Raw genomic sequence first — 16,024 nt, 5'->3', positions numbered from 1 at the left:
GACAGATAAGGACTGCTACTGCTGGAAGAATATGCTTAAAAAAGAAGGGTTGCAGACAAGCTCTTCAAGCTCTCAGAACTACTTTGGGATCCTCAGAGATCGGGCATGGATTCCACCAGACAGGAAAATTCAGTTTGGAATCTGACAGCGGCGAATGGCAGGATGCAAAAAGAAATCTCAGTGGTGAACACTACTTACTGCTTTTCAGGAAAGTGACAGGTTGTGGAAGGAATAATCACAACTTCAGATTTATTTCAGATCTCATCTCAGCATTTGTTCTGCTTAGCAGGATACAACTGTCCAGTTCTGTCTTGTAAGGCAGGTTTTCCATTTCCCTGATTTTACTAATTCTTTCTCAGATCTCCTCCCAGTTAACATATCTTTCTTGAATAAAGATGTCCAAAATTGTAGACAATATTCCAACTAAGATCTTACCAACACTTTGTGCAGTACAGTGGTTTTAATATTGGAAATGCTTTTTTTGCTATGCGCTACCCCACCTGGTACGTTCCATAATAATATTTTTTTTCATGGGTACAGCACGATAGCCTCAGTGATTCTGTCATTAACTAATGAAAATGGCCCTTTTTATTTTTTTCCTCTCCTTCCTTATTGAAGAAGTCCCCACTTAAAGCAGACATTTTTGTTATTATTCTCTAAACATGACTTACATTTTATAATATTAAATGTGGTTAATATCAGTAAAGAGTGATTTTGGTTTAAGAGTATTGTGCAGGTATGCTGTATTTCTCTACTTATTACATTTCTTAATCACTGCTACTGAGTTTCTCAGTAAGAATATAACCTTATACTGTACAATTTAGCTTGTTTTCTTTGTAAATGGTTTGTTAATGTTTCAGTGGACCTGCAAAAGCTATTGAAAGCTCTACTGATGTTTTGACAAGACATTATGCAATTATTATAAAACACAGAATACAGTGGTATTATTTCAGTGTTACCTTTCTTTTTAACAGTATTTTGTGAAAAATAGTCAGTGATGTAATACATGAAGCAAGAAATTATACAGTATGCCTGAATTCCTAAATGTCAATATTATTACAGAAAAAAGTCCTTTTTTTTTTTTTTAAAATAAACCTACCAGTTAATTGTTCTGCTTCAAAACTATGAATCAGCAACTTACAATAGAGCTAAAAAGAAATCCTATTAACCGATATTGTTATTCTGCTGCACAGACACTCCTGGAACACATTAAAGTTCATTTCAGAATGATTGACAATAAGGATAAAATCTGCACACTAGCAATAATGTCTGTCACCTTTCTGCAGACATTACAATCTAGATAGAAACTAGCTACTTGCTTTGCATTATTTGGATATTTTTGCAGTAAATTTTCTTTTTCCATGGTAATTTTTTTCTACTGGTGGATACAGTTGGTTTTGGGTTGGGGTTTGTTTGTTTTGTTTTTTTTTTTAATTCTCCTCTCTATTATTCACAAGTCTTTTGAACAGATTGTAGAAAATGATAGAGACAAGCATTCCTCAAGCTTCAGCTGACCAATGAAGATAAGAGGTTAAGAAATCATCACTAACAGCATATTTAGTCTAGAAAATAGAAGTCTATTTGAGCAAGGACACTGATCAGTTATTTGTCTTGACTAGTCATAGAAGGACATAAGGAAATCATCTTACTTTACCAAAAAGTTAGTTTAGGTGGTATATTAGAAAACAACCCTTTCCGGTTCTAGAGATAGCAAATTGTAACAAGATGTCTAAGTAGGTAATGAAACCTCTCAAAGGTTTTTAAGAAAGAGACGTAAATCTGATGGGGTTGTCTAGATCTATTTACTTATTTCTCAGTAGTGACTGATTACTCTGTCTTCCTACCAGCTGTAAAATTCAGATATTGTGCTTTCTAATTGCTTATAGTATTCAGAAAGTGCCCACTCAAACAATTTTTTAATCTTAAGTCTAAATTTTCTGCATATTTATAGTGAAGATTAAGATTGTAGAACCTTATCTTTATAAACAGGTATACAGCAGAAAGTGTTTTTCTCATGTGCACCATGCTGTCAGAAAGCACTTGAATATCCAGCTAAATCCCTCTCAATTTCCAAGTGTATTTGTTAAGAACAGGGGGGACTTTAACTGTATGCTTAAATAGATATTTAAATTAGTTCTCCTGAATCATAGCTTTGAATGGTTGCTTTTACCTTGTAGTGATTAAAGGTTGTAAAGTGCTTTACAGTTACAAATGCACAAACTGGAATCATGAATCATTTCTTTTACTTTCATTCTAAATATTCAGTAGTCCTGAAGTCACAACCCTGCATTATTGGATGGTCCTGAAATCACAACCCTATTTATTATAAGAATTTTTCAACAAAGCTTTTTTGCTGGTAAATACTTATTTCTTTTAACTGGAATTTAGCAGAAGACTGACAAGAGAGAAAACATTTCAAAGAATTTTCATCTGCACTATGTCTTGGGTGGAACATGGAATTTTAATGTTTGAAATAGCAAGCTGGTAGGGCTAATTTGGAGAATTTGAAGAAGGGACTTAATCCTGAGTTCCCCTGTAACATTGCAATTGGCCACTGCACTCATTATATCCCTTTTTCCTGCCCCTGCCTTTCAAGTAATCACATTCATATTGCCTTCTTTTTTCAAATACAAAATAAAATAAAATTTTGAAACCTTTTAAATTATATTCTGGTTTCCCATATTCCTCTTCTCAGGATTCATAAAGAGCAGATAAATCTGCATCAGGCTTATTAATTGTGTTGCATTTTTTATTAATTTTTATTTGATTTTTCTAATACTAGAAATTTTTTTTCTTAAATCAACATCTTCATAAAATTAGATTAATATCCTGACATTTAATGCTATACTTGAAATGACGTTATTAAAAGTAGGGACAATATTAGTTTAACCTCAGATCTGAAGACAGAATGAATCTGATCTCTGAATTTTCATGCAGCAAATTGCATTCACCCATACTTTCACACTGCGTACAGCATGAAGGGACATTTTTAAGTCTCTGGTTTATCAGTGAATGCAGTTATTTTCATGTTTACATTTTATCTTTATCTAATTTTGCTTTCATATGTGTGAGGACTGCTAGCTTTTGCTAAATGTCTTGTGCGTGAATTGCCAAAATATTAGTTTCCTTATCTTCAGCTGTGGTCGCCTTTGGAGTTCAAAGTATCTATAATCTCAAAATTGTTGCGCAGTTTTCAAATACATCAACACTTTGCAATACATATCTTTCTTACATCTGGCATACAAGACAGATGCTTCCCAGCAATAGTAGAGTATAGGTTTAATGTGGTTGTCTCAGAGCTTGGAGTGAAGGTTCTTGGCTTATGCAGTCTAACTCTTTCTTCGTTATTTCTACTACTACTACTATCGCCACCACCACATATAGTTTTGGTAAGATATCAAGAGAGAAAAAATATTTTGTACCAAATGAAAAGACTTTGATTGATACTATTGGTTTTACAAGAAAAAAATGGTAATATTACAGAACCCAAAGATGTATAGATGTGTTTTAACTGGGAGATATTTGTGTAGTAGTATGATGTACAAAGCAAGAAAATACATTGAATAAATGTGTTTTGCTGAACTTTAGTCATGTTATAAGAAGACTTTTCAGAATAGAGTAGTCATAGAGTGCATTTTGTGTAGTGTTATTTCCAAGTAAAAATGACTTGTTTTCTCCTTTCAGAAAGGATACACATTCATGGCCGAAGCACGTACTGGTGACCTTCCTGTGGCAGCTGGAAGATGGAGGCTCCGGCTCATCGGTTCTCATAGTCCACTCCCATTCCTCTCTCGTGAGACTGTAAATAATGTGTATTCTACTAAAGAAATTAAAGACTATTACATACCCAATGACAGGCATGTAATGTTCAGGTAAATACTGAGAGAAGAATGATTAAATTCTGCTTTTTATATGGACCATCCCTGACAGAACAGCATGTTCTTTCCTCTTTCTTAGAAGAGGAAAGTATTAAAGCAAATATCTGAATTTTATGGACTGTCAATGTTCAATACCCAATTTAACATTTCATTTATGAAGGTGTTATTTTCTGAAATATTGCCACTGCTTAATGAAGAACAGGTATGAAGTACACAGACTGTAACTTTAAAATCCTAATAACAGTATTTTGCATTTCTGTAGGCTCAATCTTGAAATCTTATCCATAAGTCAATTACTGAAATTCTGTAGTATTTTTGGGGATTAAATATGTATTAAAATTGAGATTTTGCAGGTGAGGAGGAGACATAAAGTTTGGTATATTTTTTCAGCTATTCAGGTAAAGTTTTAAATAAAATCCAGAAATACAACAATTTCTTTTCTGATATATCAGACCAATTTTCATCTTGCAGTGTTGGCAAAAAAATGTATGCACATTTTATTTTACCATGCAGATTCTTTTAGGACAACATATTTAATAAAAACACGATGATTTAATTTTTATTAATCCTTTTTTAATTTATTAAAGTTTATTAAAATCAGTTTATTCTAGCTGAGTTTGAGTTCAAAACCGACCCTGACTAAATTACTATGCTTAAGTTTTTACACAAAGGACTACACACTGCACTAAAACAGGCCCCATGCTTAGAGCTGATTACATGTATATATTTTGAAGGATAATTCTACAACATTTTGCCTTGATTCCTGACAATTTGTATCACTATTTCAAATCAATATATTATTCTTGGGATAGAGGTCTATTCAACAAGAGGAATCAGGTTCAATATAAATGAAGAAAACATGTAATGGAAATGTAACAATTGCAATCAAATTCTGTAGACTCTCTCTTCCTTGATGAGGATTTTTTTTTCTTTTTTCCCCTCTGATGTCGACAATCTTTAAAAAATTTTATTTTAAAATACTTGTATATTTTTTACTCCAAATGTGCTGAATTCAGGGGGGGGGTGGGGTGGTGGCGTGTATTTGCTTGCTTGCTGAGATTAGTCTAACAATTTTAATTTATGGACAAAAAGCAAGTAATATATAAAGTTATGAGTCACAACAAAAATATTATTTAAATTTCATCCTAAGACTCTAATTCTACAATCTTTTAATTCCACAGTCTTTTGAGTTGACCATAGTAGCAGCTGCTATCAAATGAGATAGCTCTACCCTTTTGAAAGCACATCTTTTTCTTCTTTTGCTGGGTTACTTTTTAATTGAAACAATTCCCTCCTCCGGCTAACCATGTTTTTCAACAAATACTAGTACAGCAGGAGTGAAAATGTATATCTGGACATTTGCTAGGGCAGTGAAAAAAAGAAATGGCAAGACCACCCTTTTTTTTGCAGCAGCACTTACTTTGATCATGGATTGACTGCACTAAACTTCACCACAGGAAGCTTAGCCCATCAGATTGCAGGAAAACAATTGACTACAAACTCAATTTTAAGTGTTCGCTTCCAGATCAGCACAATGTTCAGGTACTTGCAGAAAAAGAATGATGTGGTATAGTTGGTTATATTGCTATAATTTTTTTCTTCCTCTTTAGGTATTCAGTAAAAGTCACAGCGTCACATATTGCTACAGTGCAGGTACAAACCTCTAAATCGGATGTGTTCATTAAACTACAAGTCCTAGATAATGAGGAAGAAATTGTGAGTGTCACTGGAAAGGGCCATGCAGTCATCCCTGCTTTTAATTTCTTGAGTAATGAAACGCTTTTGAGTTCCCACAGTAAGTATTGTATTCTGTATTTGATAATTTTATTCACTGAGGGATATACAGTAACTTTATGTAATCACAGAAAATACTATTTTTTCCTAATTTTACCATGATTTCCATAATCGCTTTATGATTAAGTGAAATCAGCTACATTTTTGAGCAATGAACAGGAGTCCTTGGTCCTCAGCAATGAGGAAAGGTACCAAAAGGATTGATTGAAATAAGGTGTCCAGCCTTATTTTCTTCCTCTGCCTTCTAGTCTTGTTTTGTAACTGTATTGGGTCTGGCTGAGATGGAGTAAATTTTCCCCATAGCAGCCCTCATAGTGCTGTGCTTTGTATTGGTAGCTAGGAAGGTGTTGATAACACACCAGTGTTTTGGCTACTGCTGAGCAGTGCTTGCACAGCATCAAGGCTGTCTCTCCAACATTCCCCCCCTCACCCAGTAGGCTGGGGGTGGGCAAGATCTTGGGAGGGGACATAGCCAGGACAGCTGACCCAAACTGACCAAAGGGATATTCCATACCATATGACGTCTGCTCAGCAATAAAAGCTAAGAGAAAGGAGGAGGAGGAGGAGGGGCATTCGTTATTACGTTTGTCTTCTGGAGCAACCGCTACGCGTACTGAAGCCCTACTTCCCGGGAAGTGGCTGGACTTCTCCCGCTGATGGGAAGTAGAGAATAAATCTTTTGTTTTCCTTTGCTTCCATGCGCGGCCTTTGCTTTTGCTTTATTAAACTGCCTTTATCTTGACCCACGAGGTTTTTTTCCATCTTATTTTCTCCCCTCCCTGTCCTGCTGAGGAGGGGAGTGGCTTGATGAGCACCTGCCGTCCAGCCAAGGTCAACCCACCACAGTAACTGAGTAAAGACTTGTGTGGGTAATTGAATTAGCTTCTCAGTTCTGAAAATTTTATGCATATGCTTGTCCTTGAGAATTGAAATATGTTTTATTTTCAAGATCTTGCCTTTATTTGTTTGATTTTAAAGTTAAAAAAATTTTGGCTGTTTGGAAACTGATGCCCAGACCATGGGACATAGTAGATAATTCACAGATTACACTGAGCCTTATGGTTTAAATGCACCATCCTGAGGATCACTCCTTTTAGCAGAAGTACACGTTTTATTGACTTCTCATCCATCATATGAGCCCCAGAGTACAAGGCAAAAGACTCTTGAATAATTATATAGTATTTATCCCTAAGAAAAACTCTCCATTTTTGACTCTACCTCTGCTACAGGTTCACACTTATGTTCATGGAAATAGAAGACACTGAAGGAAGAGCTACTTGCCCCAGACTTGGAAAGCTCACAAATGCCCATTATGCTATTGCCAGTTCTTTATGATAGCAACTGAAATACTGAGAAAAAGTTATCCCTTATAGGAATACTTGAATTTAAACAAAATTTCTTTTGAGAACACAATTTATTTGAAAGTTACAGCAAACACCTCACTCATATTTGGCTGAACAGTTGAATTTAAGAAGTTTATTTGCTCAAAATTATTTTTCTTTTTTTTAATTTTCTAAAAATTTTATTGCTATTCATTACATTGCAGTCTTGTCAGCTCAGCTCTTGTTAAAGGTGAGAACCAGTGTGTGTTCAAAGGTCATCTTTCATAAGTATGCTAAAATTCATGTATTTTCTCAAAGTACTTTGAAACTAGTGATTGTACCAAACAAAAGTCAGCTGGCATCAGTTAAAACTGACTCTCTGTAATCCAGCAAACTAACTCTCTGAATCTACTGCATGCCCAAGCCTGGCAGCATATAAATAAAGGGGCAGGGAGGTAAAGAAAATGAAGCCAAACTCTTTTCAGTGGCACCCAGTGACAAGACAAGAAGCAATGGGCACAAACTGAAATGTAGAAAATACAATTTAAGCATTGGAAAAGGTGATTTGGAGGGGGGGTTGTTTGGTTTTGGGTTTTGTTTTGTTTCGTTTTTACTCTCAGGATGTCAAACATTGGAACAGGTTGCCCAGAGAGGTTTTGGAGTTTTCATCCTTGGAGATAATCAAAACCCAACTGGACATGGCCGTGAGCAACCTGCCCTAGCTGACCCTGCTTTTAGCAATGGGGTTGAACTAAATGATCTCCAGAGGTGTCTTCCAGCCTCTGCCAGGACCACTCAGCCTCCTGTGATCCTGTCATATCAGCTAGTAGTTATGGCTTACAGGGTTTTTTTTTCTTAATGATACACAAAGAATCCAGTTGCCTTGGATGTGCTGTCCAACTAAACAGGTATTCATTTACAACCGGACTTAATAAAGAGAGCCTTCAGCTTGAGATTGTGGCAATGCTCTGCCGTCATCCCCCTCTCAGGTAGCGAGATAACCTTCTGCACACTCTAGAGGGCAGAGTTAGGTTATCCGGACATCCTCTTATGTGCTTCACTTCCAGGCTTTCGAAGTCAGAGTTCTGCCAAACTCCGTATTCAAGAGCTACAGTCAGACAACACCATCTGTTTGTTACTGGCATTTTTATTGTTTGATAACATTAGGGCTGGGCTACTAAAGAAGCTAAAACACAACTGGAATGAAAATTTTGTCATCTGAAAGTACACTCAGCCAGTTGATTGGCATTTGATTTGAAGTGGTGTTTAATTTTACTGTTCAGAATCAGTAAATACAGCTTAATGAGGTACATAATTCTTAGGCATATTTTCAACAATTGTCCCTGTAGTGCTCAGGTCATTTTTAACAAAAATGAAGTACCTTCTACCTGCTTCTGCTACACTTATATGTAATAGATTTTAGATGCTGCTGCTGCGCCGCCTTAACTTCTTTCATGATCTCCATTTGTTTCCCTGTTTTCTATACACTTCACTTCCTAATCAAGCTATTTCCATTTTATTTGTAAGATCGTATACTATTTTGGTTTTTTTTCATTGTATCTATGGGTTTCATTTTGAAAATGTATATTCTTCATAAGCATTACAAGTTTGCTTAAATAAAGCAGCTGTTTATAAGCAAACAAGTCAGCTACTATACCCTCCATGGACACCACTATACATCAATGTTGTAAGATATTAAAGTCTTCAGTCCTTTTATGAAGATTTTAAAACAATAAATCTTCTGTAAATCAATCAGTTTCTGCCTGTTTGAGCATATTCAGAACCTGAGGCAAAGACAAATTGTTCAAATACTGGATTATTGCATCACTAAAGCCCAAAATAGCATCATATTTCATGTGCTCACCTCCACTACTTTGAACTGTGTCATTTTCTAACATGATCCTTTAGAAAAATGTTTTATCTAAATTTCCAATGCTGTGTGGGAAAAATAACTAATTTAATCATGTTTATGAAACATTTTGATTTCTGTCTCAACTGCACGTTGTTATTATCAGAAATGTAAAATTAAATACTATGGAGACCATGCTCTTAAAGTGTAATTCATCAGTTGACAATGTTGTGGTTTTAAAGGAAGTCATGGAGAAGCTGTCATGATTCTGTGACTGAGTCGCCAAGATAATCAGTAGCTATTTTTGGTTACTGTTTTTGGAATGTGGGAACGGATTAGTAAATTTAACGGTAGACTGGTGGAAATAGAAGCAGGAAAGCTATAAGATAGCTCAGATTAGGGTAAACATCACAAATACTTGAAATAAATCGCCACGTTACCCTCAGTAAAGTGAAGAAGAAACTTTCTTTCAGGAAACTGGCTTGTTGGCAAAGATCATAGTCTGAAGACTGAAATAAGTTAAAAGGCACAATCAGGTGAAAGAGAAGAGAAATGGGTTCCAACAGATGCTGGAAGAGAGAGGATGGGGCAGAATAACTAAGAGGGACATTTTGTCTTTGCCAGATTAGCAGGGGACATAGGTGAGAAGAACTTTTCAAAATACCCTCAGAAATCAGACACACATTAGGCTTTTATGTCTTATTCTTATGTGCTGTGATACAAATAATTTCTGCTAATTTAAAATTATTTTAATCTGTTGTGAATCATTCAATGAAATATCTGTTGTATTAACCTGATTGAAAATAGGAAGGTTGTCATATCAGGTTTCTATTCAGCAGTGGAGCCAGTGAATTCTAACTGGAAAAAGTGGTGATGAAAGGTACTTTATTTCAAAGGGAATTTAAAAGAGTTTCTAGACCTGGCAAACTGACTGTAAAAAAAGTGTTATGATTTTAGACGGTATTTGAAGGTGAAGTGAATATTCTGATGCCATTTAAGTGTGTGTGAGTGTATAGAGAGCTGTCATTTGGAAGGACCAACTGTGAAGTTGTCACTGTTTGTTGTATTTTTACTATTACTATCATTTTTACAATACTAGACCAAGTGGCCTTAACGTTGAAGTTCTTTTCCTATCTATATGCAGCCTGTATATCACAAAGACGACATTTGGTGTAAGTGTTCCAGATCTTTCAGAGCATCCAAACTAAATGAAAAGATTATGAAATGTACTCAGTATAACCAATATGACAGTATCATATTACCCAACCTGCTGAGTGTCTGTAGGTGCAATTTATGGCATTGTAAAAGCATGTTTCTTTGCTGTTGTCAAAAGTTCTAGGAAATTATGGCCTGTACAATAAAATGTAGGAACCTCCATAAATACTGATGCCAGGTTCAGGTGGGGATTCGTACAAATCGACGTTCAATACAAGATTTATACTGCCAGTATCTAGTTGTTCTCTAAAAAAGTGTGTTTTCACAGAATAGAAATAATCAGAAACCACTGCTATACCATCAGCACCAAACTTGTTAGTTAAGCAAGACACAGTCCTCACATTTGAGACCTATTCAGTATCACGCATGTTCTGCCTCTCATAGAATTGATCGCTGTGTTGACAGAAGTATTCTTAAGTGAAATTATTGTGCAAGCATCACCAATAAAACATTATCCCCCTTTCCCACCCACAATCTGTTAATTCATCTCCAGCCACAGCTGTTTTATAAATGTCTTTTATAGCTCAAAAACTATATTCAATCAATTGATTTTGAATATATTTACCTCTCCTGAGATGTAGCAGATGACTTGGACCTTGAACACTCGCTTGGCCATAAAGGAGTTACATACTGACATGTTGCAAGCACAACTTGTTTTGTTGATACAAGCACAGCAGTCCTGTAGCACAGATGGACACCTGAACGCTCCTAATCCTTTTATTTTCCATAGTAGCAGCCTGATACAATCCAGTCTCAAAGTATCAAAATCTCATTCAGATACTTGTTTGAATCTGGAACCACGGTAGGTACTAGTTCCTTCTAGGCAGATCTTTGCTTAGGAAAACCACGAGTGAATATTTATGTATGCAGTAAGAAAAGAAATTTGGTGTCACACCACCACCTGGTGACCATTGCTAGAACTATTATTTTGGTTGTGTATGATTTTTTTGAAACTTCCAAGTCATCTTTCCAGCAAGGGCAGAATGAGTCTTATGGAGGATTCCACCATTCTGAGCTGAGTTATCTTCATGGCAGGATCATCCTCTGGGCAAACCATTACAGAATTCTTCAATACTTATGCTCTTCAAGTTTAGGAGAGAGAGAAGAGGAGGATAATGAGGCATTCATGAAAGCTAATTGTAGCCTAAAGAATACAACCTCCCTTGAAACCCACCTACCTTGACAGGTAGAGGTAGGCTCCTTCAGAGGGCACTGCACAGCTCCTAAAGTCCAGAAATCAGACCTCCTGGAGAGGAGCTCACCTCTCTGTTGACTACACGAAGGAGTACATTTAGTTGGCCTCACTGCTTTAAAGCTACCTTTTTGTAGATTATTTGCACTGCTCCTTGATAACAGTGCTCAGGCAGGCATTGAAGATCCTTCCTGATGAGAAACTTTCATGCAAATATTGCAAATGGTACCCTAAAGGCAAGTTACCCAGTTGGAAAATACCTGTATGTAGTTATTCTTCCATTTGGAATCCAAATTGTTTCTTTGCAGCAGGTTTTCACGCAGATGTAAAAGAACATGCAAGACTCTGGTCTCTGGATAATATCTCTCTCTCTTCAGCCAAATGCACTTCTGTTGAGTGAAAGCCTCATGATTTTGGTTCCCTCTGATGAAAGACTTGATAATCTAACCATGATGAGTTATGTCTCCTCTCACCTTCACAGAATGGGAAGCTAACTGATACCTGGAAAGCTCAGCAGGCTCTATTTGAGTGAGAAACTATTCCACAGATACAGGCTTGCTTAGGCGTATCTTTTACAAAACAACACTCAGAGTTGCATCACTCTAAAAAAATGGTTTAGAAGAAAGTATTGTCTTCCTTCAAGTCTCTCTCACAGGCCTTCTTACCACAGGGACAGCAACAGGGATAGTGATCTTGAGCTCAGGTGCTAAAGATTCTGAATGTCATGCAGAAGAGCAACTCATAGCTTGTGATGAGGAGTTTGAGACATCTAGAAGAAAGCATCTCTGCAAGGTCTTCTTTTCATTTCCTGACTTCTACTGATTTTCTTCGGAAAAAGGAAGCACTGCCTTATGCAGAGGAAAGATGTGGTAGCGAGTGTTCTGTGGCATTTGACTTCCATAAGAAACAATATTTCCTGGCTCCCTTTGAGTTTCTAGTAGCACACTTAACCTTTTATTTGGCATTTATACACTGACACACCACCTGTAAAATTTGCTGAATCTGGTCTAATAGTCCTGTCAACTCCTGTGAACTTCCCTGGATGTTTTGTCAACACACATGAAACAACACACATGAAACTCTGTGCATTTTTATTTTGAAGCGTTGCACTGATACAGTATCATCCTTTGCTTCTACAATAAACCTTGGGAAGAGTAAAGCCTTCTGTCCTCAGTGAAGTCAAAAAGATATCTCTTTCCCAGTTGATGGTCCAGCTAGTGTTAGTGTAACACAGGTGAAGCTGCTTCCCCAGAAGCAATTTTCTATGAGATATTCCCTTTTAGAATTCTCTTTCCTTTCTCTGTAGACATTCAGGCAAGATAATATCATAGATATCAGTGGCATTAGAAATGAACACAAGTTGACGTTTTCTGTATTAATACTTCTGTTACAGCCCTTCTTTAGCATGTTCCTGGTTTCACAGTTTTTCCACATTCATTCCTTCCTTAGGAGACAATGATATAACTTTATAAATGATAGGCCACAACTAGTTCTATGGCTCTTTTCAAGACTGGCTTTTTTTTACACTTTAGTCAGCTATGGTCTTTGTGTCATGCTGACGTTAAGAGACTTCCGTAAGGGTAGGAGCTGCCAGAACTGTGGCCAGTGCACCTCTCCCCTCCTTCCAGAGGTGCACACAATTTATTAAATTAGGTTAGCTACACAGAGATCCCGTCATACAGCGTACAAGACTATCTGTATTATGTAATACATAGCATGGTGCTGTGGTGATTAGTGCAGGAAAGAAGTGTGGGGTTTGGAGGGAAAAAATTATACACTTTATAAACAGTAGCAACAGTTATATATACAGTCTTTCAAATTTATCATTATTTACTTTGAAGAGATTTGTGATTTGCATGCAGAATGAAATCAGCATAGTATTTGGAATAAGGATAATCTTAATGGGAACCTTGTGAGCGTAATACAGCATGAGAAAATTGACTATGGTAATTCTTCTTTCTTATAGTTTCTGGGGGCATCTGTTTACCTCATACCAGTAATTCATAGAATTTCTGGAAATTAACACTGACATTTTTTATCATCTTGCAGCAAGCAAAACCCAGATTATTCAAAGTAGTACAAAGAAGGAATCAGAAACTGGAGCATCCAAAAAAAAAGGTCATATTTCATCTTCAAAGGACACCAAAACTTCTTTCAAGCCAGGACTTGTACGAGAAGGTCCACCTATATTAGAAGATGAATCTTTCCTCTTGGAAAACTTTCAAAATAATGATGGAAGACCACGAGTAAGAGATTCCAAATCATTGAGATTTGGAAAAAACCCCAAACAAATGATGAAGGGGTATTGGTAATTCTTTTGGTACTTGTGGAGATCTGATATCCTGAGGCAAGAACAAGGAATCCAAAATTAAGATTGTTGCTAGCTTCTGAATGAGGCTATGGAGAAAGGATAATGTACATATATGAATAACCAAATAACAAGGGGTCATTTTTGTTTTCAAATCAAGGTGATATATTCGATCTTTACGTGTTTTTTCATTTGCCAAATCCAATTCAAGTGTAGCATAACTTTCAGCTAAGGGCCAAAAACTACCAGTAGTGAAGGTAAACTTCTGATGCTTCAATGTGAGTTTTCTTTGGAATATGATGTAAGAGAAGGCCATCTTTAATAGTCTTAATAGAGAAACACCTATTGCCAGTCAGCTGAAAGCTTTAGTAACACACACACAATAGCTGCTACTTGACCGAGTTTCTCAGAGAGGGATGTCAAAAACGTGGATTTTTCTTTACTTCGCCTGGTATTATTTGTCTATCTTAGAAAAATAACATTTATTTTCTAAAACAGTTCTTGTTTCTCTATCTCCAAGTGTTTCTCTACTGTGATTTTTCCTGATAATTGTGTTCAACTGCAACAAAATATTCCAAGAAAAAAAAAGATTATTGAGAAATAAATTCCAGGGTTGTTCCTTTGACTCAGGACTGGCTTTAGAATTTGGAAAACAATTTTTAAGGAGAATCATTTCCTGTTCAGTGTAGACAATGTTTAAAATAACCCATGGACCCTGTCACCTCTACCTCATATTAAGACATTATTGAGTGCTAGCATTAGGGCTCAAAGCCCTGTAGTAGGTCTTAAAATCAAAGACAAAACTCTTTGTTTTATCACATGGCATACAAAAGAAAGTTCCATGGAAATCTTAAAGGAATGTAGCTCCTTATTGTATAGCCCAGTTTAGTTTCACTTGATAAACACGAGTAATTGTTTAATTTCACAGAAATTAAAATAAAATCTGTGGAATTAACACTAATTTTTTAAGCTTCTTGTGAATACTGTCATGTGCAAGCTTGTAAATTAATTATGTGTTTTATTTGCTGAGTTCAATAGCTGGCAGTGTGCTAACTTACAGGACTTTTGAATGGTTACTATAATTGTTAGGTCTTCAGCATGTTAACATACTGCATTTTCTTTCACAGTCTCACAAGTATATCATACAAGCATTGGTGTTGTATAATAGTTGGCCGCTCACTGAGAGTCAGTCTCTGTTTGTTCAGGAACTGAAAGAACTGGAGAAAAATGAAATCAAAGGTAGGCCGATCTAAGTACGTATTTAGTCAAATGCATCATGTTACTGATTTAAAAAAAGGTTATATTGCTACAAGCCAAGACCATATGACATTTTTTCTTTTATTCACTGTTTGAGTGAAATAATTAAGCAACAAAGCTCTTTGTTCTGTGGTTCATAGAAATGAAGTTTGACTGCATGATTCTATACCTTCAATTCACAAATTATAAAGAAATCAGAGAATACTCTGCAAAACTCACCTGAGCTTCTTAGGGCTCTGTTGCGGATGGAGTGAATGTTGTCATACTAAGCCTAGTAATGCCTATTTTAAATGTAAATGATAAGGTGGGTCATCTCATGTTATGGTGATCCCAGAGGCAAACTACAAAAACAGGTTGTACTAAGGTAAAATTGTACCAACCTCTAATCTTACAGTGGCACAAAGTTTCGTATCCTTTGGTGTTCCATTTGGTGTGATACTGTACACAGCGATTTGGGGTGCCTTCTCATAGGTGGATCCATTGATCACCCAGCATTCTACCTTTATTTCCTGGCCTGTCACTCCCCGGAGTCGGGGAGTTGCTCAAAACCCTTAGGACCCCTGCTCCATTCATTTTCTAAATATACCTCAGTTCCGTGCATTACTACAGTTAAGAGGGCCAAGTCTCTATTAGAATTTAGTCCCATACTTCTGGTATGCGTAACATGGGCTTGGGACCATGGCCACTCTAGGGTTCTTTGACCATAGGTTAGGAGGAGCAGCATTGTCGGGGTTTGGACTAGTAACATGAACACAGCATTTCCATCTGCCATCCTGTGGGGTGCTGTAAAAGAAAATAGAGACTTGTTTCAGTGGGGAGAGTCCGAACAGGTTACCCCATTAAAAAGAAGGAAAAATCCATCATGCACTAATTCTGTGTTTTGCACCACTGCTATAGGTATCTTCCCAGGCAAGTGGGCCACGAGGTTTAGTTAAGGTCATAGGCACAGTACCTATGGATGGTAAATTGACCGTCACAGGCTGTCCTGGCTGTAATGTTGTCGGATATTCTCTTTTCCCAGTAGATGGAGCGCTAAGCTCAGTTTTTACAAAGAATGCTGAGTTTACAGGGTGTCCAGTAGGCCCATATCGATTATTTAATTGATGGAGTACTTTGGGAAGTCGCGTGTCCCATTCAGCCTCCTGTGGTTTGAGATTCCTTTTCAATAAGCCATTAGCTCTTTCTACCATCCCATTTGATTGAGGGTAG

At 36.6% G+C, this 16,024-nt stretch overlaps 1 protein-coding gene across 1 annotated transcript in view; it reads left to right on the top strand.

The window, feature by feature from the left end:
• Positions 1–16,024, top strand: part of ADGB (androglobin) — a 134,128-nt gene that overhangs the window by 93,923 nt on the left and 24,181 nt on the right. The window contains exons 26-29 of the mRNA XM_076335522.1: positions 3,685–3,872; positions 5,489–5,673; positions 13,300–13,496; positions 14,686–14,797. Of these exons, the coding sequence (XP_076191637.1) occupies positions 3,685–3,872; positions 5,489–5,673; positions 13,300–13,496; positions 14,686–14,797 (682 nt within the window). The remainder of the gene's footprint in view (positions 1–3,684; positions 3,873–5,488; positions 5,674–13,299; positions 13,497–14,685; positions 14,798–16,024) is intronic.

This window comes from Aptenodytes patagonicus, chromosome 3 (assembly GCF_965638725.1).
Source record: "Aptenodytes patagonicus chromosome 3, bAptPat1.pri.cur, whole genome shotgun sequence".
Lineage (NCBI taxonomy): Eukaryota > Metazoa > Chordata > Aves > Sphenisciformes > Spheniscidae > Aptenodytes > Aptenodytes patagonicus.
Note: the sequence above shows the minus strand (reverse complement) of the source record. Positions and strands in the feature narration are given on the sequence as shown.